Here is a 23,907-nt window from a genome sequence, read left to right as displayed (position 1 = left end):
TTCTGACTTTCTTTTAGATCACAAAATCACAAAAAAATCCAGTTTGGTTGTTAAAACTATCTTTTGGTGAAATTAATAAAATGTGGCTTTACATGACAGACTAGAGCTGATTGTACCATGAATTTAGATCCACAGAGAAGATGAGGCCTTAGCAGCACAGCACCATGATTGGTTGCATCTTCATGACATGGGATCTCATTTGCTTCTGTCCTTGGTGTCTACCACCTAATGGACATTTGGACACTGTTAGCTAAACGAACAAATAGATCAATATTTATGTATTTCCTGTCTGCTTCCCCAAAAGTTTTAAAACAGTTTATAATAAACACATGTGAAATGGAGTATTTAAATTAAGAAAAGAAAAAATGAGATCAGAGACTATATGAAGAAAATGAAAATATATTTACTACAAAAGGCCAGGGCCTATGCTGCGACCCACTTGAGCACTATATGTAACTGTGTGATGAAACTTGAGCACAGGGTTGCCTATATTGGTCCCTTAGTCCTTAAAGTAAAGCATCTAAGTGATTTCTTCACATGGGGGTGCAAGACAGCAGCTTAGAATCATAGTCCAAATGCAGGGTGTGATTATTGACTTCTAATCCAAAGTCTGGTGCAATTTAAATAGGTTATATGTAGTATAATTTTGTATATAAGTATAAACATAAAATTTTGTATGTTTATCTCATGGATGAAAGCTAGGTTTTGATTGGAATGAACTACACAATTCATTTAAACAAAAGAATAAGCTATAAAACAAATAGGGCATTGAAAAAATATTTGTGTTTAAATTTAGAGAATATAAGGAAGGGAATCCTTTTGCTCACATAAATGGACTTTGGCTATACTTGCCTATAGCTCATTTTTATAGCCAAGTACAATCCCAAGCATGCTTGTAATGCTTAGTGGAAATGCTAGATTTTAGCAGTGATATACCTGGTCTGTCCCCCACTTATAAATGCATCCTGGATCTGCTTTTCCTTCCTAGTACTTAAGTAGCTTTGGTTCTATTAATGCAGTTTTGCTAAAGAAAATCTTGCTGCTCAGGATGTGTTAGCAATATCAGGATCACCTGGAAGCTTCTTAGAAATGGATTGATTAAGAAATTCGAACTCCTGGAATTTTCGTGTGTGTCAGAAGACTCTTAATTTTGAATGAATGAATAGAAAATGTGAGGTCCTTCTTTAGTGTCCACTTTAAAAGATACATTACCTGAAACTCTCCCCTTTCGAATCCTGATACCCAAATGTTACACAGAACTTTCCTTTCCTGCGGGAAAGCTTAGACATGCCATTTATTTTTAACCCGAGTTGTTAACTCCCTCACTTTTTCTATTAAACAAAGTTCTACCTCTCAGGTTGATGTTCCACATACTGCAGCTAAGAGCACAAGTGAGGACAAGGGGTTCTGAGCTCTACTGTCCTTTCCTAACAGCTTCTCCAAGAACTCCTATCTCTCTGTGTCATAAGAATCCATGAGACCTTTCAGTTAGTAGCTCATACGCCCACCTCATAGTGGTATTCTCTTCAAACCTTGGAATTAACTGTTTGACTATCCTTAAAATGTTGCTCCTCAGCAGTCTGTCAATCTGTATTTCCCAGAATTTCTGTGACACTGATGATTGTACCAGTGTCATGGAGACATCAGATTTTCTCCTATTCTTCCTGCCTCAAACCCTCTTACAGCTTTGATTGGTGAAGATACATTAAAACAGAACAAGATACACTCACTAAGGCAAAATAATATAGAGCTTCATGGAGACAGACAGCAGTTTCTGTTGAAATAATAGAGAATTTTGCAATCAGGAAGGCAACTCTAAGAAGATAGAATAGAATAGAAGTTGAGAGATTTGGCACCAATCATTTAAAATGGTTGGGTGTTACATAGCTTTTCTGTGCCTTGGTTTCTCTTTTGGTAAATTACTACCAATAGAAAATGAAAAGAAATGATCTATGTAGGATGCATAATGGATCATAAAAGCTTATTAAATACTGGAAGACATTAACTAGTCTGTAATGATTTGCATAATTTGAGCACTTAACACTTTCTTAGATGTCTATAAAGACAACAGTTTACATTCCAGTATAACTCACTATGACATTTGGAACAGGTTAAAACTGCAGTAGATTTGACGGGTTCATTTTCAAGGATAGTATCAACCCTTGTCTCAACAACTTTTGGGAAGACAGCTTAACTGACTTCTCAGGCATTGTTTGGAATAGACACTTCACAGGAAGTAGAAGCTCTACTGCCGAGGGAGGGGAAGTACCTGAAGGACAGTCTCTATGAAAGCAAAGAGTGGTATATAAACATCATGTACTAATTGCTTGGCAGGTGAAAGACAAATGTTTGTAAGTGGGGCCAGCAAGAGGGCAGTGTGAGTGACTGAGAAGCCTGCCCTGTGGATGTATGATGTTTGAAGGAGCAGGTGAAGGCCCTATGGTGTCAAGTGGTGAATATTCTATTAGTATAAATAGAATTCTGCAATTTGTTAGTGTTTCCTTTGTTCAGTAGTAGTAGTCTCTATAGACAGATGTCTTGGCTTCACAGATTTCTTTTTGCCTCACATGGTGTATTTTCCCAAGCTATATACAAAGGTGTTGTGTGATTTTCCACATAGGGATCCCATGGAAGATGGAATGGAAAGATTTTAAGAATTTAAGGTGGTGACAACATCAAGGAGACAATGTTTTCCAGACAAATGGGGCAGATACACATATGTACTCACAATGATGTGACAACATGCAAAAGACCAGCACAAGCTCTAGGCCAATAAAATGCCAGGGTTAGAAGATGGGTATGAAATCCTACAGACAACTGAGGCACTAATAATATTTGATATATGCTGGGAGAGGAGAATCACTTTTCTTTAATGATGTGGCCCATGGAAGGTTGACCATACGCTGCTGAGAATAGCTGGGTAACACAAACTAAACTCAATGGAGAAAGAAGAAGAAGAAAAAGAAAAGAAAGTAATCACAAACTTGGGAAGAAAGTGATGAGAAGGTGGTAATGGAAAGATATGGGGGATGAGATGAATATGTAAAAAAAATTTAAAAAGCAATAAAATGGTTGGAAAAGGTCTATGATTATTTTGCTTTGGAAATTCTTCCTTAGGGTATCCAAATTATATTAATTCTTTTTTTTTTGCATTTCTAAGAAATGGTTGTCAGTTTCCTAGTCTCATTTTATACAAAGCTGTAGAATATTGGAAAATGTCTGCCAAGCATGCTGTTTGTCTTTAGTAATGGAATCTATCCTGTAAGACCATTTCTTTTTTAAGCTTCTTTGAATTACGTGAGTCCCAAAGCCATCATAATCTTTTCTATCACATGGAAGTGAAGACTCTTCCACTCAAAGCCTTGCTTTCTTCTTCATGGCTAATATCTCTGCTGACATATAATCATACTCTTCCATGTAGATACATTTCTTCCAAACTGGTAGCTAGTTAATTTTAATGTTAACTTTCCCTCCAAAACTGGTCTTTGATATTTTTTTGTAATTCTGAATGCATATGTTGTAAAATTGAACTAAATCATTATTATAAATGGAAAGAGAATTTTACCTCTTCTAGGGATGTTGCATGTCAAAATGTATACATGAAAACATATAGGTATAGTATCTTATCTTTTCCTCCTTAATATTAGGATTGTGTTGCTTATATAAATTTGTGTCCATTTTTTCAGTAGCTTTTTTTCTATTGTTAAATAACTCTGTAAATATAATTTAAAAATCTCAATTGTCCATCTGAACTTTTCTTTCTACACTATATCCAACCTCCAGGCCCACACTCATGCATGTATCCTCAACCTGCACAGTGCCAAACATCCAAGTTTATGTTAGGTTGTCATGGCCTGCTATGTCCACATGAAATAAACAACCAGCAAAAGAAATTTACATGCCCAGGTCTAATCACCAAAATACAAATAATATGAAAAGCCAAAATAGTTGTCCCTCATCCCAATCTATTAGTTCTATAGAAATGTTCTCCAATGAGAATTGCCTGGATGTAAGACATGGACATAATAATAAATGTCATCAGAGAAATTCAAGGAGTTTTAATTTGATACAAGAACCTCAGTGAACTTGAAGAGAATGAATTTTAAATAACTAAATGCTTGACTGATGCCCAAGAAAACACAACCATCAGGCTGAAAGAAATGATGAAGACAACATAGGATTTCAAAATTGATTTAAAAGAGAAATACTGAAGAGAACTCAAGTTGAAATGAAGATGGACTTGAAAAATTCAATAACCCAATTAAAAAATTCAGGGGAAAAGCTTACAAGTAGAATGGATCAGGTAAAAGACAGAATTTCAGACTGCAAAACAGAGTAGAGAAATTAAACCATACAAGTAAAGGATATGAAATTCTCTCTCTCTCTCTCTCTCTCTCTCTCTCTCTCTCTCTCTCTCTCTCTCTCTCTCTCTCTCTCTCTCTCTCACACACACACACACACACACACACCACACAGCAAACAAACATACAGCAACTATGCAACACCATGGAAAGACCAAACATTTGATTTACTGGTCTAGATTAGAGAGGAAAATTCCAGGTTAATAGCATAGATCAGATCTTTAAGATTGTATAATAAAACTTCTCTAAACTAAGGAAAGGCATACGCTTACAGATACAAGAAGCACACAGAATACCAAATAAATAAGACCAGAAAACAAACTCCTCACAGAAATCATAGTTAAAACACTAAATATACCAAACAAAGAGTACTTAAAGCTTGAAAAGAAACATCATAAGTCACATATGAAAATCTAACAGAATAGCAGCTGATTTCTTAATGGAAATTCTGAAAGCCAGAAGAGCCTAGGAATGTACTTCAGTTCAGATTCTAAAAGACCATGGTTGCTAACCTAAACTACTGCACCCAGCAAAAATACCGTAATGGAAGGAAAAAGAAAACTTCTCATGATAAAAATGGGCTAAAATAATTCATGTCCCTCAAATCAGACATACACAGACTACATACATACTATAGAAGCAATATTTCAAACTGAAGAAAGAAATAAACATGACCAAGATACTGTAAAAGAAAACAGATGAAGCTATAATTTCGGAAATACAAAGAATGGCTAGGAACACAGACAGCAAAAACAATATAAATTAATAAACTAAAATAAAACAATAGGACTATAATAAGTACACACTTTTCAATAATATCTAAATATTAATGGCCTCAACTTTTCAATCAAAAGACATAGGGTAGCTGAATGGATTACGAAAAAAAATTTAAAAACTCAACTTAGATTGCAAGATACATAGAACCTTAAATTGAAAGGATGGAAGAAAGTATTCTAAGAAAATGGGATCATGAAGAAAGCAAGCAATAGTATATTAATATGTAACAAAACAGACTTCTAACTAAAACTAACCAGAAGTGATGAAGAACATATCATTCTAACGTAGAGAACAATTAGTCAAACATACATTAAAATACCAAACATATATATACCAAACTCTGTATACCTTGTTTCATAAAAATCACAGTACTGGAAATAAGACACATTAACATTAACACTGTAGGTGAGTACACTGCCCCATGATAAATAGGCCATCTAAACAAAAAAAAATTTGAGAAACCTCAGAATAAATAATACAATACATCAAATGGACTTTAAGAATATCTATACAATATTTTACCCAAACACTATACATTTCACTCATCAAAAGACAGAAGCCTCTTTAAAGTAGACAACATCCTAGAACAGAAAAAAAACTTAACAAATTTTAAATTCTTTTAAAAACTCCACATATATTATTTCATCATAACACAATAAAACAAAATCAACAGCAAACAAATCTCTAGTACATAAACTTATGGAGATTAAGCAACTCATAACTAAATGATGAATGGGGCAAAAATGAAATCACAAAAGAAATCAAAAGAAAATCTTGGAACTAAATGAAAATAAAAACAACAAAGAAACCTCTGGGACACATTAAAAAGAGTTATATGGGGGAAATTTATAGCTCTAAGTGCCTACATTAAAAATCAGAAAGGGCGCAAATAAATGACTTAATGATGCAACTCAAGATTTGGAAAAATAAAACAAACCAAATTCAAACCCAGATGATGGCAAGAAACAACACAATTCAGAGAAGAAATTAATAAATAGAAACAAAAAACAGTACAAGGGATCAATGAAACTAAGAGCTAATTCTTGAGAAGATAAACAAGAGTGACATTTCCTTGGCACATATAACGAAAAGAAATTAACCTAACCAAATTATCAGAATCAGAAATGAACAGAGAAACATACCAATGGACACCAAAGAACTTCAGAATTTTCTAAGAGAACACTTTACAAATCTGTCCTCTATTATGTTCTCAAATCTGAAGACATGGATGAATTTAGATTCATCCAAACCTATAGTTAAACTTAGAAGAGAACAGCTACCTAAAGAGACTCATAGCAAGTGAGGAGACTGAAAGTATTAAAAAAAAAAATCTTCAAACTCAGTAAAGCCTGAAATGTTTAAGTAGAATTCTACTGGTCTTTCAAAGGAGACTTACAACCAATATTTGTTATTAAAGAAACCAGAATCATAAGGAGCACTTCCAAACTCCTTCTACAAAGCCAATACTCTACCAGTACTCTGATACACAAACCAGAGAAACACACAAAAACAACAATAACAACAAACAAAAAGCCTGCACGCCATCGTCCCTGTTAAACACAGATGCAAAAATCCTCAATAAAGTATTTGTAAAATGAATACAGACATATAATAAAAGGAGCATTCACCATAATAAATTTGGCTTTATTGTGGAGACACAGGGATGATCTCAGATATAAATGATCTGAAAGACAAAAATCACATAATTAGATACAGAAAAAGTATTCAACAAAGTCTAATGTGATTTCATGATAAAAGTCCTAAAGAAAGTAGGACTGGAAGGAACATATCTCAACATAATAAAGACTACATCTGGCTAACCCATGGCTCACATATATTAAATGGAGAAAGACTTGGAGCAATACCATTATAATCAGGAATGGAACTGGGCTGGCCTCTATCCCCATTCCCTTTCAATATAGTGCTTGAAGCACTAGCTGGAGCAATAAAGAGAGAGAAGGAAATTAAATGAATCCACCTAGGAAAAGAAGAAGTAGAATTATCATTATTTACAGATAATATGATGCTATGCATAAGTGATATCAAAAGTTCCACCAGAAAACTTCTAGAAGTCAACAATAATTTCAGGTACGTATCAGGATACATAATCATCTTAGAAAAATCAGTAGCCTTTCTGTACACCACCAACAAACATGCTGAGAAATTTATCCATGAACATATGCCCATTCATGGTACCCTCAAAGAACATACAATATATAGGAGTAAACCTAACCAAGGAGGTGAAAGTCCTCTATAATGAAAACCTTAAATCTCTAAAGTAAGAGATGGAGGAAGACACTGAAAATGGAAACACCTCCCATACTGATGGACTGGTAAAATTAATATTGTAAAAAGCAATTTACAGATTCAATGTAATTCCAATCAAAATCCTAATAACGCTTTTCATATAAATAGAAAAAAATCCTAAAGTTCATATGGAACCACAAAAGACCCTGAACAGCCAAATCAATACTGAGAAAAGAGAACAATGCTGGAGGGATTATCATTCCAGATTTAAGGTATATATGATAGCTAGTAATATTGAGACTATGCTATTGTCATTGGCTTCTCCTAAAAGTTGAAGGGAGTCCATATTGCTGAAGATACCGTGTGCTTCAAATACAGGACTTGGAGGATTTGCACTGGTTCTGACCTAAAAGCCTCTTTTTTGAGGAGTAGCTTTCATAGTACTGGTAGTTGCTATGAAAACTGCCTATGTATGGAGAGATGCAATGAATAATCCTACTCAGCTGTGGCACAACAATGACCCACAACAATGACCAGTTTGGCATGATATCACTAAAGGTGAAACAGTGACACTCACAATTTGGTGGTAACCAATAGCCTTCAGATTGGACTTAAGGCCTCATCAATAGGAGGGAAATCATTCCTGGTACTGTAACCTAACTTACTACCTGTGGCTAGTGAGATCATAGATCCTAAAGGAGAACTCCCATTTCACCAAACCAACACAATTACAGATGTTATACTTCATACTTATCCTTATACCCACAGGTAAGTGTAGCTCTCAATCCTCCTCAGATAAGTTTCTCTTCGCAGCAGACAGAGACAATATCAGAAAGCTACAACTGGTTGGTCAAAATTCAGAAAACAACTGACTGTGGAGTGCTCAGAGCCCAGCTGGTACTTCTTACAGCTCATCCCTTAGACCTAAGTCTCATGGAAGATTGCAGAAGAGGAATCAAAACAAGTGTAAGAGCCAGAGGACAAGACTGTGTCTTCTATATATGACAGGGAAGCTACATGCATGAAATATTAGCAATATGGCTGCCTGCAGAAGACCTGAACAATGACAATACCAGTTGATATGCAACACGGATGGGGTCATTTCACAGAGTCCCTCCCATTCATGAAAATCAAGGACTATGACAGCGGGATAGTTAGTCTTCCCCAGAAATGAGCCGCCTAACTGGTTATCCAATATCAGTGGTCTTCCCTAAATACATGCTCATATAAACAACACTAGATGGACACATCAGTTTGTATTTATTATATATATTCAATACACACACATATACATGTATATATATAATGATAATAATTAAAAAAAAGGGATCATGAATTTGAGGAGTGGGGGGTGGCATGGGAAGGGGTTGAGGATGAAAAGGGAAATTCACCCATGGAAAGGGAAATTATGTGTTTACATTTTGATTAAAATACAATATATTAAAATCTTAATATTCTATTAATTATCTGATTGATTGATTGATTGCTTATTCTACTACTGGATGTTTAAGCTAGCACCAAAATTAGTTTGCTGAGATGACATTATGTGTAAGACATTTTACTTTTTTCATTAAAGAAGAGTCACATAATTAGAATTACTTAGTCAATTACTTAGGGCATATTGTTAAAAGTTCTATGCATATATACTGTATAAAGCCATATATGTTATATATGTATCTATCTATGTATGTATATAGTGTTTGTGCTTGTGCACACTCATGTGCATGCATGTATGTGTACTATTCTTGAAGGTTATGGATGTATTTAAGAATATGAATGTTTACAAATGTTGTATATGGATTATTTCATCTGCTTTAGACATAAATATCTTATGAGTTGATTTTTAAATTGTGTTTTATTTATGTGTATAGGTGTTTTGCCTTCATGTGTGTATTTTCACTATTTGTATATTTGGTGACCATGGATGCCTAAAGAGTGCATCATACATACCCCTTGGACTGGAGTTATATAAGTTGCTATATGTGGAATGGGAACCAATCCTGTGTCTTCTAGATCAGCAGCTAGTACTCTTTACCACCAAGCCATCATTCCTACCCCCAGGGTAGCTTTTCTTTTAGTAATTTATCTTTATGTATTTAGTTTGAAGCTTAAGGAAAAGAGGTTCCCTGATAGGCCCACCTATGGGCAAGAAAGAACTTTGAAACTTATCTGAATACATTTGGTTCCTATATTAGCCATGTCTAAGACAACACAATAGAGCCATTTCACTAGAGTGCTAATCAACAGGTCTATTCTGCAGGAGTTGCACACAAGGGAGATTAATTGGTGCTGAAGGTGTTATATAACAAAATGATGGATAATAACAACAAACTAATTTTGGCAAAATTTATTTAATGATTTGTGCCAAAATTTGTGTTTTGGTGTTGATTGTAGAACACTGTCCTCTGAGCAAACAGGTGCCATTTTCATAAAATCAGCTATGGCAACTTGCAAGAGACCATCATAAGCAGACCTATTGACTGCTGTCATTCACTCAGAAAAGGAGGAGATGGGAGGATTGTTGGACTCTAACCTGAGACTCCAGCTGCTCCCTCCTGCACCTTCCAGCCATTTGTATGCAGTTCTGCTCTAATTGTATGTGTCTTCAGGGCCTCTGGAGGGACAAGAGTTTATAAGTTATACAAGGTTAACTGAAGGGTAGGGGCGACTCCATCTGTGGAGCTATGGGGAAGCTATCATCCATGCTGGACGATGAGTTTGCAGTGCTGCAGCTCTTGGGTCCCTGACAGGCTGCCCTAATGTGTTTTCTGTTGTTATGATAAACACCATGACCAAAGGTGACCTTGGGGAAGAGAGGTTTTATTTCAGCTTACACTTCCAGATAATAGTTCATCACCAAGGGAATTCAGGGCAGGAACTCAAGACAGAAACCCGGAGTCCAGAACTGAAATGTGGACTGTAGAAGAATACTGCTTACTCTCTGGCTCTCTATGGCTCTCACTCAGCTAGTGTTTTTTACTTATTTATTTTTTAACATAATTCTTTATTGATTCTTTGGAAATTTCACATCATTTAACCCAATCCCACTCAACTTCCAGTCCCTCCATATCTGCTCCTCACCCCTGCAGCATTCTCCCCCTCCCAAAAAAATGCCCCCTCAAATTAAAACAAACAAAAACCCACCTAGCTTCACCATCATTACTGACTCTCCAAAACGTCTTCATTTTTCTTAGTTGGCATCGGGAGCTGCAGTGTGTCAAGCAGTGTACCCTTTTGTCCAAGAGCCCCACATGCAGATGTTCATTGCAATGAGTCATTGACCTGATTTTAGGCCTATCACCTCTGGCACACCATCATCACTAGACTGTCCACTGAAACTCTTCTCAGATAGCCTACTGCAGTCATGAAGATACTGCAGCTATCATTCCATGGGACCAGTCTCTTTATGCACTCCAGCAGGTCATAGACAGGGTAGATGTTAGGATGTGGGCCTGGGTGATAGCTGAGCTGGTCAGTTTAGTCCCCTGTGGCTATTCCCTCAGACAAGGGGTGGAGCCAGCCCTTCTAGGCCCATGCCACAGGGGCTAGTTCTCCCATGTTCATGGTGAGGGGTGGGACCATGGCTCCCAAATATGTTAGGGTGAGTACTCCTGGACCAGCTCTCCTGCTGCAGTGTCCAGCGAGGGGCAGGGCAAGCTATCCCAGGGCCAGTGAAAGGTGGAGCTGTGCGGCCCTCAGATTTCAACAGGCATGGTTCCTATGGGCCCCCTGTGGTAAAATGGGCCGTGGACATTAATGTAGATCCCAGCTGGATCCATGGCCCTGCAGCAGCCAGGATCTGAGTTGATGTCCATGACTTCTATTGCCACTGAGGGCTATGTGGATGCCTGGGGTCTGGTCAGCTACCTGACATCATGTTGGTGTCTGAGGACCATACTGATGTGGGTGGCCTGTGCTGCCCTAAGGGCCATGATGACATGTGGAAACAAGCTGCTGCTGAGGGCTATGTCTGGGTCAGCTAGCATTCTTATAAAACCTGGGACCACTGGCCTGGGGTGTCATCACCAACATTGGGTTCGGCCCTCTCATGTCAGTCAACAGTCAAGACAATTCTCCACAAACATGGCTGCAAGCCAATCTGATCTAGACAATCCTTCAATTAAGACATCAGAGAGGTTTCAAATATGCCAACACCATCGCCTATACTTAGTGGCAGATCCAAAGGGTTAAATCCTGCTTTAGTAGTGCATGCTGCTCTCCAAAAAGAACAGCATCTTCTGAAGTACCTGCCAGATGTTCCTCATCTTCTAATTTTGTCTCTGAGTGCTCTTCTGTTATGAAGAAAACAGAGCATCTGCAAATCACTCTTCATACTTAAAGTAAAAACTAGGGGAAAACAATCAGTATTTAGTAGTCATCAAAAACTAACTGGATCTTACAAATGAACCAAAGGACCAAAATTAACACACACCTGCATTTCTATGATGCAAGTCTCCACGAAGCACCCATCTGTTCCTAGGTTCAATAATTTGCATAAATAATCACTGAAGAATTAATATGAAAACAGTATTTGGTTTCAGATTTCTACTCGGTGACCGAATGGCAGGACTAGTTCTCAAAGACTTCAAAGCCAGGAGGAATGGGATGATATTCCATGAAGATGTAATAGTTAACACCACTTTATGATTGATTTAACTCTGATTGCTTGTTGCTAGAATCTGTCTCCAGTAAGCAGCAACTCTAAGTCTCAGCTGCATTATAAGATTGGGCATGTTTTTTGTCTCTTAATTTGTTTTGAGGGAGGTATTTTTTAAATAGGGATACAAAAACTAAGCTGACTTCCTAGTAATCTATCTGATGTAACTTAAGTGCTAGGATGCAGTATATCTTAGGGTTGGTGTAATCAGTTGCTGCAAACCAAGTAGCTAAAAGAAACAGGTACTTAAAGTCGTAGAGGCCCAAAGAGTAAATAGTGCCTGGTCAGAGTTGGGGTCCTCAGCAAAGAAGAACCTCAGGTGAGAAGATGTCTGGATTAGATTGCCTGTAGGCAAGTCTGTAGGGGCATTTTTTATTATTATTATTTGATGTGGAATGGTCATGTACACCATGAGAGCTGCCACTCTTAGGTATATAGCCCTGGGTTGTATAAGAAAATGGGCTAAGCAAGCCATGGAGAGCAAGTCAGTGAGTAGCATTCCTTCTTGGGCTCTGCTTCAGTTCCTGCCTCCAGGTTCCTGCCTTGAGTTCTGGCTCTCACTTCCCTTCATGATAAGTTGTAAGCTGTAAGCCAAATAAACACTTTTCTCAAGTTTCTTTTGGTCATGGTCTTTTGCAGCATTAAAAAGCAAAGCATTCTTTGCTTTGTGGCAGCATTTCTTTGTTATGCTTCGAATGATGATCACATTTCTGTCCCCTCTTCCATATACCTGCCATCTTTTCTTGCCTTTTTGTTAGCAGTGGGACTAAAGGTCTAACCTATAACACAGGTAGTCTGACAATCTTAGAATCCTCAACTTGCAGTTCTGAGATTGCAAAGATACAGTGAAATGTACAAATTCCAGGGATTGTAATTTGATATGTATATGTCGGATTCACACCCATTCACATCTAGGCAGTACTAATTGGACTCAGTGGGTTAAAATAACAACAACAATCACAGCAACAACAATAATAATATTAAAGAGGACTTTAAGATGGGAAGAAAATGTGTTTGGGAGAATTGGAGAGAGAAATGGTAGTGGCTATCTTCAAGATACATTTTATACATGTATGAAATTTCAAAAAATTAATGTGAAAAACAGAGATACATCTAAAATCATAGGGCTCAACTATATGGAAAATCTTCAGCATGACCAAAAAGTACAATATCTGCACCCTGGGTGACAGTGTCAAGTGTCATTCCCAGAGATAAAGCTTGTATGTAATGGGAACCCACTCTGTACAGTTAGAAGCCAGAGGCACTGAAATCTCAGACACTGGAATGAGGCAGAGGTAGCAGCCACTGTTCTGGCTGCTTTATTGAGATGTGACAGAGCCATGAATATCCATGATGAAAGTGTGTCTGTAAGGCAGGTTGATGACACATGATTAAAATTATGAGCCACTAGATGAAAAAAGTCAGCTGGGAAAACATACGTATTTGAGAGGAGCTCACACCTAACTTTTGGCTGGGTTCATGCCTCTCAGTTTCTGTTACTATACCCTGCTATCCACAGCCCTCTGCCCCACAATGTAACTAATTCAATCCAAAAATATAGATGCATAACTCAGACTTTTCTTGCTGATTAAAATCTGTGGTTGTATCCAAAGGATCACTTGGCCATAGAGTTATCAGTGACCTGGCTCATGCTTATCAATATTATCTCTCCCACACTGAGTCATGTGGCTCCTTCCTAAAATAGTTTTCCTTATCTCTTTCCCTAGAGCAAACATGAATTTGCCTGCAGAGAACAAAGCATTTCTCCACTAGCATAAATGCCCAGGAAAACCAAACCAACATGTAAGATGAAAGCACAGATTTATTGAATTTTAGAACAACTGCCTCAGTGCTTTTAAGTCTTAGAAACATGTTAGTTAATCATACTATTGCTATCTTCCTTTGAACCTAAGTAATATTTTTGAATAATGAGTTAGATGTACAGAGGGTACCTTATGCAGTGTCCATGATCTTTCTGCAGCTGTTAGACTGCCTCCTGCTTGCCTTTTGACACCCTTAGTTCTCTAAAAGAGCTTATGTAAATAAGTGCCATTGCTTACTCCTGGTAGAAGATTGTAGAAGCCTCACAATTATCAGGCACGGTTGTAACTTCAGGCTGGTCTAGTAGTTTGTGTGCTCTGCTAACACTTCCTCTGTGATTTCCTAGTGGTATTTCCGCCCCCCTCCCCCCTTAAACTTGTATTCCCCTGTATGAAGAATTATCCACAATGAGCCTTAAACATATTTGGCATGCATGACTTTACTAAAAAGAAATTGTTATGGAAGCAGATGTGGATGCTTCCTTGTATCCTGCTATCCATATTCCCATGGACTCACTAAAGAAAGCCTTCCTGTACCAAATAAGGAGATGCTATGCTGCAGTTAGATCCCAAAGGAGATTTCATTTCCATAGTTTTCAGCACAGTGTCATCAGGAGGACAGACAGCACAGTGTCCATAAAACTACTTACATCTTCCCATGTCTGACCTTCTAAGGCTGTATTTGTGCCAACAAAATAAATGACAAGTTGATAATAACAATCAGTTGGAATATTCAAAATCCCCATGGACTCTTGCTCCTTATGTCTGCATTGCACCCAGGTCAGGAGCACTAGAATTGTATGGTAGTGGAAAGGAAGACTTTTGAGACAGCACAATGTGATAGAAAAGCTGTAGGCTCTGTCATTTGACTCTTTTGTTGCTATTGCACGAGTCACTTTACTTCCATCTATGTCATCATCTGAGAATAAGAGAGACAAGTCTTAGTACAGAACTTATGAGCAGAGCTTACAAGTGTCCCTTCATGACCAGCATATGCCTTATGCCATCATCTCAGACTCACTCTGTTACTTCTCTCACACATCCTGGCAAGAGGGCTGACCCTGGACATGTCGGTTATCTCTGCTCACTTACAGTGCTCACATAAAGAATTGCTTTGTCCTGCCATGTTTTGCTCCTCCTTACTGACCTGTCTCCTCATGCTCTGTTGTTGTTGTTCTTGGACTCCTCGGGAGATGGGATAGTTGGCGGCCACTCACATTAGAGTAGTGGGTTACTCATCAATCGATGGATATTGGTGAAAAAAAAAACCTGACTTCAATGGTTTCTGAAAAACGTTCTTTGTTTTAAAAAGTAGATGATTTCTACCTCTCAGTCTAGATTCCCAAATTCTTGGCTAGAATCTCTCTGTGGGAAGAGGACTAAGTCCAGTGAGAAAGATGATACATTTACAACCTCCTGACCTGTTCTTAGAATGAATAAAACTCGATTTTCCCACAGGGCAACTGGAGAATGCTTAAGAATGGAGTCCTATGGTTCGTTCAAAGTGAAGACAGCACAGGCAGTCACCCCATGGGCCACCCCTTGGCAAGTTTCCCTTTACAGGGCTCTGCAGTTCCCCGTGCTATGGGGAAGAAGTGTTTCTCCACTTTCAACATAGTTTGTAGCAACTGGTTCTGGGATAATTTAATTGAAGGTCCCACGGCTGAGGAGAATTGAATTAAGGTTACAAGTCTGGACTTTTAATATCCTGACTTTAAAGTTCATAAATCACCTTTATATTCACTGAGTTCTATTCTATTTTCTATTTTATTCAATAGTTGTTATTCTTTTTATTTCCTGGGTTAATTAATCTTGGGAAAGATTGAAGCACCCAATTAGGTCTCAGAAATGTAGCTTAGAGAGAAGAATCTAGAAATCCTCTTGGTCTGACTGTATTGAGGATTGTGTTAGAGAATCTGCTGAGCCAGGAAGACTTAGAAAACAGCATGTATTGACACCAGCATTGGCTCTAGCTACTGCCTTAGAGCTGGAACTTCAAGGGACGAAAGACACAGAGACAGGGCTGTCTGTTGATGCAGCTCAGTGGTTAGAGTATGCGCCTATAGGAGATCTTGGACTCTAGCCCCAGCAGAACAGTCAGTCACTTGATCAATACTCAATCATGGAGACAGAACAAAAATCTGGAAGCCCATGTTAGATGGGAGGTCAAGTAGATAATTCAAGTTGAAGTTTGCACATATCCAAGTCACCATCTGTAAGCAAAAGTCAGAAAGAAAGCAAATTTTAAAACCTGTATTGAAAACTAACATAGGAAACCGTAGGGAGTATGGTCTTGTCTTTTTCTTTTGTAGGAAAGATATAAACAAAATCTTCCATGAGATGGCCTTGTTCTAAACCAACTATTCTGTATATAGGAATTAAGTCAATTTGGGACTCAAAAATACCCAAATAGAAATTAAAATATGTTGTGATTCTATTTTGATGGTACCCAAAATACTGGGAGGAAAAAAAAAGTGTAGATTACCCCAGGGAAAAATCACAACTCCATGCCTATACAAATTTAAATAGATTAGACACAGGGAGAAAAGATCCATAGCTGAGGCATGGACCTCCATGAATTCATTAGAATTCAGAGACAGAGATGCAGAGGCATCCAGAGTAGTACAATCAATGCATGTCTGACATGTCTAATGTGAAGTTGCTGAAGAATCTAGAGAAAATAATGGAGACATTTGAACATGGTTAGGAATTTCAGAGCTTTTAAAAACGAACTTATTCATATTTAGGAAGTCAGCAAGACTAAATATATTAAGTAAAAATTAAATAAATTAAAGAAAAAGATAGTTAAGGTATATGTAGGCTGATGGTAGTTAAACTGTAGTAAACCTAAACCATAGAGACTTTTGAATGCAGACAAGCTAAAAGGCAGTGATAACTAGTGGAACCTGGGTCCCTGGAAACAACACAAGAACTCAAAAGACTGTGAAATAACATCCATGTAGCAACAGAAAGTACCTGTCAGCTCAGAAAGGTGTAGCCAGCACAACTCTGTCCCAGAAAAAGCAAGGACTTTGAGGAACATAAGCGATTTTATTATGAACAAATTACTAAGGAGACACTAGAGAATATTCTTCATAAAAAAGGAAAACAACCACAGAATGCCTAAGATATCAATATTGAAATTGAGCCAAAACTATGTAAACTTGTAGCAAGCTAAAGGTCATCAATTCTGAAGATAAGTGATAAGTTATATTTTTTTATTAAAAAGAAACAGATCAGTGAACACAACAATGTATAACTGAGGTCCCAAAGGCCCACAGGGATGAGGCTACCACAAGTGCCTCCATCTTCTCAGAAACCATAACCGTCTGTTGGCTACAGCACAGAATACCAATTCAAGGCAAGTTCACATTTCACATTGAATCACTCTTGTTAACTTTCAATGATATAATCTTCCCCCCTCTCTCCCTCTCTCTTTCTCTCTCCTTCTCTCTCTTTCTGTGTGTGTGTGTGTGTGTGTGTGTGTGTGTGTGTGTGTGTGTGTGTGTGTGAGAGAGAGAGAGAGAGAGAGAGAGAGAGAGAGAGAGAGAGAGAGAGAGAGGCTGAAATCAAACCTAGGGCTTATTGCATAAGAGTCAACTGTTTTACCAACAAACTACCTGACCCATGCATACCCTTCAATGCCTATCAAAGTGAATTTTTGGATGAATATTGTTATGTAAAAAAAGCAAATGGCAAGATGAAACCACTTAAATCAGTATAAAACAAGAAATAATGATGAGGGTGTCTGTTTTTGTTCTAAGATTCAAGAGGTTATACTGTACCCAATGTGACTATGGTATTAGAAAGCAATTATGGTTATTTATGAAAAAGTAAAATACCATTTTTCTTTTAATTTATGTCTATTACTTTTTTTTAAACAATTACAAAGTCATTAGGATATAAATGCATATTAAGTTGTTTTCACGTTATTACTTAATAAACAAAACAAAATTACTTAAAAATGAAATTAAACATTTTCCTTTTTGCCTAAGGATATTGTGAAAAAATTTCCAAGACACTAAGGATACTAGGAATCAAAAATTTCTGGAATCATCTGGCATATAAATTAGTGGGGAATGACAAGATAAAATATACTGGTCAGTTTCTATCTTGATAAATATGTGTAATGGCTAGTATTAATTTTCAACTTGACACAATATAGTATTCCCTGGGAAGGAGTTCCAATAAGGTATTGTCTAGATTCAACTGGTCTATGGGTATTGCAGCTTCTGGGGGGTATCTTGATTATGCTAATTGAGGTGGGAAGACTTCAGAATTGTGAATGTCACCACTCCCTGAGGAAAGAATCCTGGAATTTTCCATTACAGAAGAATGGAAAAAGGGAGCTGAGTGCTACAATGCATGAATTCATTGGTAACTTTCTGCTCTTGACTGTGGGTACAGTGTGACTTACTGCTTCCAGTGCATGCTGCCTTGATGTCCTCTCAATGATAGGCTATAACCTGGGGTTCTAAACCTAGTAAACTCATTTTCCCTAAAGGTGCTTTTGCTGAGGTGTGTTGTCCCAGCAACAGGAAGACACACTAAGTCAGATTAGAATTTCTCAAGTAAAAGATTCATAAAAGGTGAAAGTCTATATCTTCCAAAATAGAAATGATAGGAAATCAATGTCTAACTTGTCAAATTTTTATGGTAGGAAAGAATGAAATATTAAAATGAGTTAAAACTGATCAAATGCCAATTCATGTAAATTCTATAATAGTCTATTTGAAGGCTATAGATATTATCAAATAAATACCTGAAATTTTTTATTTAAGGTTACATGCCTAGAGATTAAAATTTAGAATACTGCATGGACAGACAGACAGACAGACAGACAGACACACACACACACACACACACACACACACACACAATACATAAGAAAATACAAACCACATTAAGGTAGTGTGGCTTCAGTCAATTCATACACAGACTTTAAAATAGTTCCCAGAGCTGCCCAAAGTACATTATTATACAAGTTATATTTTAACAATAAATTTTTAATTAATTAGAACTTGGAAATTGATGAGCAATGAGCAATAATTTTAAGACAATGTATTTGACAACTTCATGGGATGGTAAACATACTATAACATTGGGGTTTTGAAACTTAATTAAATTACATTTTTAAAAACTGTTGTATGCGTGGGGAGTAGGGCTTATGCTGCATGTATGGAGGTCACAGGTCAGCTCACATACTTTGCTGGTTTCCCTTCTGCCATTTTGGACACAGGGAACTAACTCAGGCCATCAGGACAGCCCAGTCCACTGAAAGACCCTTTTTTAGAAACAAAATGGGGTTTACTATGAGCTGTGGTTAAGCCTTGCATCAGTTACTCAGTTATTTAGAAACCAATCCAATAAAGCATTTTTCTCCACAACTTCCCACTCACAGTGAAGCAACAGAATGCCAAACAGTGAGTATTAAAACTATTACTTTAATTATTTTATTGGTATATATTTGTCGTATAAAGTATTATGTTTCATAAAGTCAGTTACTTTTAAGTCTGTATTTTGACATATTCTTCCTTTTTATTATGTTTTTATTATTTAAAATAATTTTTAAATTTAAATATATTTTGATTATATTTTTCCCTCCTCCAATTCTGTCCAGATCCTCTCTCCCTCCCCACTTACCCAACTTCAAGTTCTTTCTCAAAAACAAAAACCCAACACAACAACAAAAACCTCAAAACCAAAACCAAAATAACACCCTCCCCCCAAAAAGACCCCATTAAAGTATAATCCAAAGCACACACACACAAAAAACTGTGGAGTCCAATATATGTTGGTCAACTAGTCCTGAGAATGAGGCCTGTCCTGGAGAGGTTCATATTCCCAGTGTCACTCTATTGGAGGAAACTGTTTGTCCCTCTCTCAGCAGGTTTAAATGACAGTTCACTTGTTAACCTTTATCCTAGTGAGTGGGTTTTCTTTCAATCATTCATTTAAAAAAATTTAACAAAATATAATAATATAAAACAAGAACTATCACATAAAAGGTGGACAAGACAAACAAACAAAAGGAAAAGAACCCAAGAGAAGGCACTAGAATCAGAGATCTATTAATTTGCACTCAAGAATCCCATAAAAACACCAAACTGGAAGCCAGACTATATACACAGAGGACCTGGTATAGATGTGTGCTGGCAAATTATTCTCTTCACAATGTGCCCTTTCTTCTTTGTGATTTTTTTTGTCCCTAGTCTCATACCTTTCTCCATTTTTCCTTCTACTTTAATGCCATAATATATATATATATATATATATATATATATATATATATATATTTCTAGAATTACAATTGAGAGAAAATATGACATTTGCCTTTCTGAATCTGACTTAAGATGTTGATCTCTAATTGTATCAATTTCCAGCAAATAACACAATTGTCATGCTACTGTGGTTAAATAAAACTCAATTGTGTATATACGCTATATTTTATTGATCTGTTCATGTGCTAACAAACACTTGGCTCATTCTATGAATTGGTTGTTGTGAATAGTGTTGTGTTACAGTAGACATGGAGGTATCTCTTTGACATATCTACTTATGGCCCTTTGGTATATATCTAGAAGTGGAACTAGGTGATGTGGTAATACTGGTTTCTGGTACAGGAGAACTAATTCCCAGCAGCAATGGACAAGCATCCACTTTCCTCACACCCTCATCAACATCTATTGTTATTTTTTTTATGATAACCATTTTAACAGAGTAAGATGGATAAAATGTTTCCATATCTTTGATTTGCATTTGGATGTTTAGCACTTTATTGTATGTTTTTTGGCAATTTGTACTAGACCATTTTAGAACTATCTATTCATTCCATTAGCCCATTTATTAATGTTAATTGGGGCGTTTGGTTTTTGAGTATTTAGAATCTTTTTTTCATTATATAGTATTGATAATCATCCTCTATCAAATGTATATATCCTATATCAAATGTATTGTAGCTGAAATTTTTCTGTGTCCCATCTGGTCCGTAGCCACTCAGACCCAAGTAAACACAGAGAGGCTTATATTAATTAAAACTGCTCGGCCATTAGCTCAGTCTTACTCTCACCAGCGCTCACACTTAAACTCAGCCTATTTCTGTTAATCTATATGTTGCCACATGTTCCATGGCTTTACCTGTATGCTTCCTGGATGGCTGGCTGGGGTCTCCTCACCCAGCCTTCCTCTTCCCCAAATTCTCCTTGTCTGCTTATCCCGCCCATACTTCTTGCCTGGCTACTGGCCAATCAGCATTTTATTAAAACAGTGTACAAAAGCATTATTCCACAGCATATAATTAGCAAAGATTTCTCTCATTCTGTAGTCTGCCTTGTCACTTAATTTATTCTTGTCTTTGCTGTGCAAACACTTTTCAATTTCAATTGCAACTGACAAATGCCATTTGTCAGTTCAGGATGTTATTTCCTAAAGCTGTTGGTATCCTGAGAAAATCTTTGCCTATATCCTGAAGGTTTTCCCTTTGCAGTTTCCTAGTTGTAACATTGAAATTTTCATCCATTTTGAGTTGATTTTTGTACAGATTGAGAGCTAGATCTAATTTTGTTTGTTCAAAAGCAGATATCCAGTTTTCCCAGCACCATAGGCAAAGATGCTTTTCTCTAATGTATGCTTTTGGCATCATTGCCCAAATCAGATAGATACAGTTGTGTGAGTTTTATTTAGGTCTTCTAGTCTGTTCCATTGATCCTTGAGTCTATTTTTGTGCCAGCATCATGCTATTTTCACTACAATGGCTCTGTAATATTACTTGAAATCAGGTATGGTGACATCTCAAGCATTGCACAAGATGGAGGAATTTATAAACACCAAGTTACTAGCACAGGTGATTCCTGGAGGAAACCTAGGCAGTATGGAGACAGATAGACCCATTTACACAGCCACAGGAGAGACTAAAACACATCCAGAGAGTAAAAGCAAGTGACAATTAGGAAGGCACCAGAAATCACTAAAGCCAAAAATTAAAAATCACAGAAACTAATATCTACCTTCCAACAATAACTCTAAACGTCAGTGCTCTCAATCTTCTAATTAAAACACACAAATCCAGACTAGAAGATTGGATTAACAGTACTCATCTGTTTGCCACCTATAGAAAAAAAAGGATAATTAATAATTAAAAATCTTCTCACTATTAAGCACCAGATTGTTTGAGGGCAGTTCCCATTAGCTATTAAAGTCCTTAACCAGTGCTTTCAGAATGCAGGAAAAGAAAGGCCCCTCCACACACACTTTGTGAATAAAGTTTCTCTTGATTAAGAAAACAAAACTACATTTTAATATCATTCCTGAGAATAGGGAAAAGAGAAAAGAAAACATGATCAAACAAAACTCAAAAATTACTTGGTTCTTGAAACATATTTGGATAAACATTATAGGATTCTTTCCTCATGTTAACACGTTAATAGAGAGTTCTCTGATTCTCTCCTTAGGTTTATGAAAAGTACTCACTAAAATGAACATATGTAATGTAGCTTTTTTTGAAAGTAGAAAAAGATTCTGGACTTGACAAAGTGTGCTTATACTCATTTGGCACAAATATACTCTTTGTGAATGTGATATACATCTTTAAAAGTAGGGAAGAAAAAAATGTTTTCTACTAATGCTCCACTCATTGATATGTTAGTTGTCATATCTGGCAATAAGCATTAGGAACCAAATAAGAATATATTAATTAGAAGAAAATAAAAAAACTTATTTCTTAAGGATTTACTGATTCTATAGAAAACTCAAAAGAATCTATTAACATATGATTGTTAGGAATGTTCACCATATTTTTTAAAACAGCATTTAAAAATTAATTTTGTCTAAAAATTGAATAAATGGATATTGCTAAAGTAACTATTTAATGGGTGTAAGATAATATGGTAAGAATACTCTTTCTGCCAGATAGGGATTTCCTGGACTTGAGTAGTCTAACTTCGAGATTTACAGAGAAGAGTTAAGGGTCAAGAAACCCTAAGGACAAAGGATATGTCAGGGGTGAGTCATAGATCCTGCAAATGTAGTCCTGGGACTCACTGCAAAGCCACAGTGATTTAGTCAGTGTGGGGTTGGCAGGGGAGCCAGCCATAGACCAGCAAGCCAGAAACAAGCCCAGCATAGAAGTGACTGATGGCAGGGGTGGAGCTCTGTGCCGCCCAGAAAGGAAAACTGCTAAAAATCACTCAGATGAAAGGAAAACTGAACTACCTCTCACATCACTATCAAAGCCTAATTCTAGATTTAAAAATGCAGTGGAAGACTGAAACCTTAAAATCATACCTTTTTTTATTTTGAGGTAAATGTAGGTCCATGTGCAGTTGTTAAGATATAATACAGAAGGTTCCACATGCCATCAGTGCCAGTTCTCTCTTTAGTGATAACGTCATGTGAAACCATACTATCACACCACATCCAGAATATTAATCAAGACAAAGACCATTTCACCGCGCCCAAGGTTGCCTTGTTTCTCCTTTATAGCTATTGAAACTTTCTTCTCTCCACTCCAGAGCTGGGCAGTGATGGTGCATGCCTTTGATCACAGCACTCAGGAGGCAGAGGCAGGCAGATCTTAAACAACAATAACAAAAAAAAAATGGACCCTCACTATAAAACCATCTCAAACTGACTTTTTTTTTACTTAATATGACTCCTTCAAGAGTCATGCAGTTTTTTGTGTCAATTTGTTGTTTGTTCATATTTATTGCTAAGGAATATGCCATATTATAGATGTACCACATTTTGCTTAATGATTCACTGAAAATGTCCATTTCTAATTTTAGACTATCACAAATGAAACTCCTATGAATGTTCATGTGTAGGTTTTTGTATGAATATAAATTTCATAAATGTTCAAGAATATAATGTATATCTGTCTCTCTGTCTCTCTCTTTGTCTGTTTGTCTTATCATCTATCTATCTATCTATCTATCTATCATCTATCTGTCTATCTATCTATCTATTTATCTATCTATCTATCTATCCTTCTATCTATAGATCTAATTTTAGAAACAACCTGTTTTTGAGATCAGCCATGCCAACTTAC

General features: G+C 36.8%; 1 protein-coding gene across 8 annotated transcripts in view; it reads left to right on the top strand.

Annotated features, from left to right (window-relative positions):
- Positions 1-23,907, top strand: part of Sugct (succinyl-CoA:glutarate-CoA transferase) — a 727,080-nt gene that overhangs the window by 578,396 nt on the left and 124,777 nt on the right. The window contains exon 13 of one of the 8 annotated variants that reach the window (XM_042278246.2): positions 2,621-3,053. The exons of the other annotated variants lie outside the window; for them this stretch is intronic. Within the exon in view, the coding sequence (XP_042134180.1) occupies positions 2,621-2,662 (42 nt within the window). The 3' untranslated portion in view covers positions 2,663-3,053. Of the gene's footprint in view, positions 1-2,620; positions 3,054-23,907 lie in introns of those variants that run through there. 8 annotated transcript variants of the gene reach the window in all.

The sequence above is a fragment of the Peromyscus maniculatus genome, chromosome 5 (assembly GCF_049852395.1).
Source record: "Peromyscus maniculatus bairdii isolate BWxNUB_F1_BW_parent chromosome 5, HU_Pman_BW_mat_3.1, whole genome shotgun sequence".
Classification (NCBI taxonomy): domain Eukaryota; kingdom Metazoa; phylum Chordata; class Mammalia; order Rodentia; family Cricetidae; genus Peromyscus; species Peromyscus maniculatus.
The sequence above is the reverse complement of the archived record's forward strand: the minus strand, read 5'-3'. Positions and strand labels throughout refer to the sequence as shown.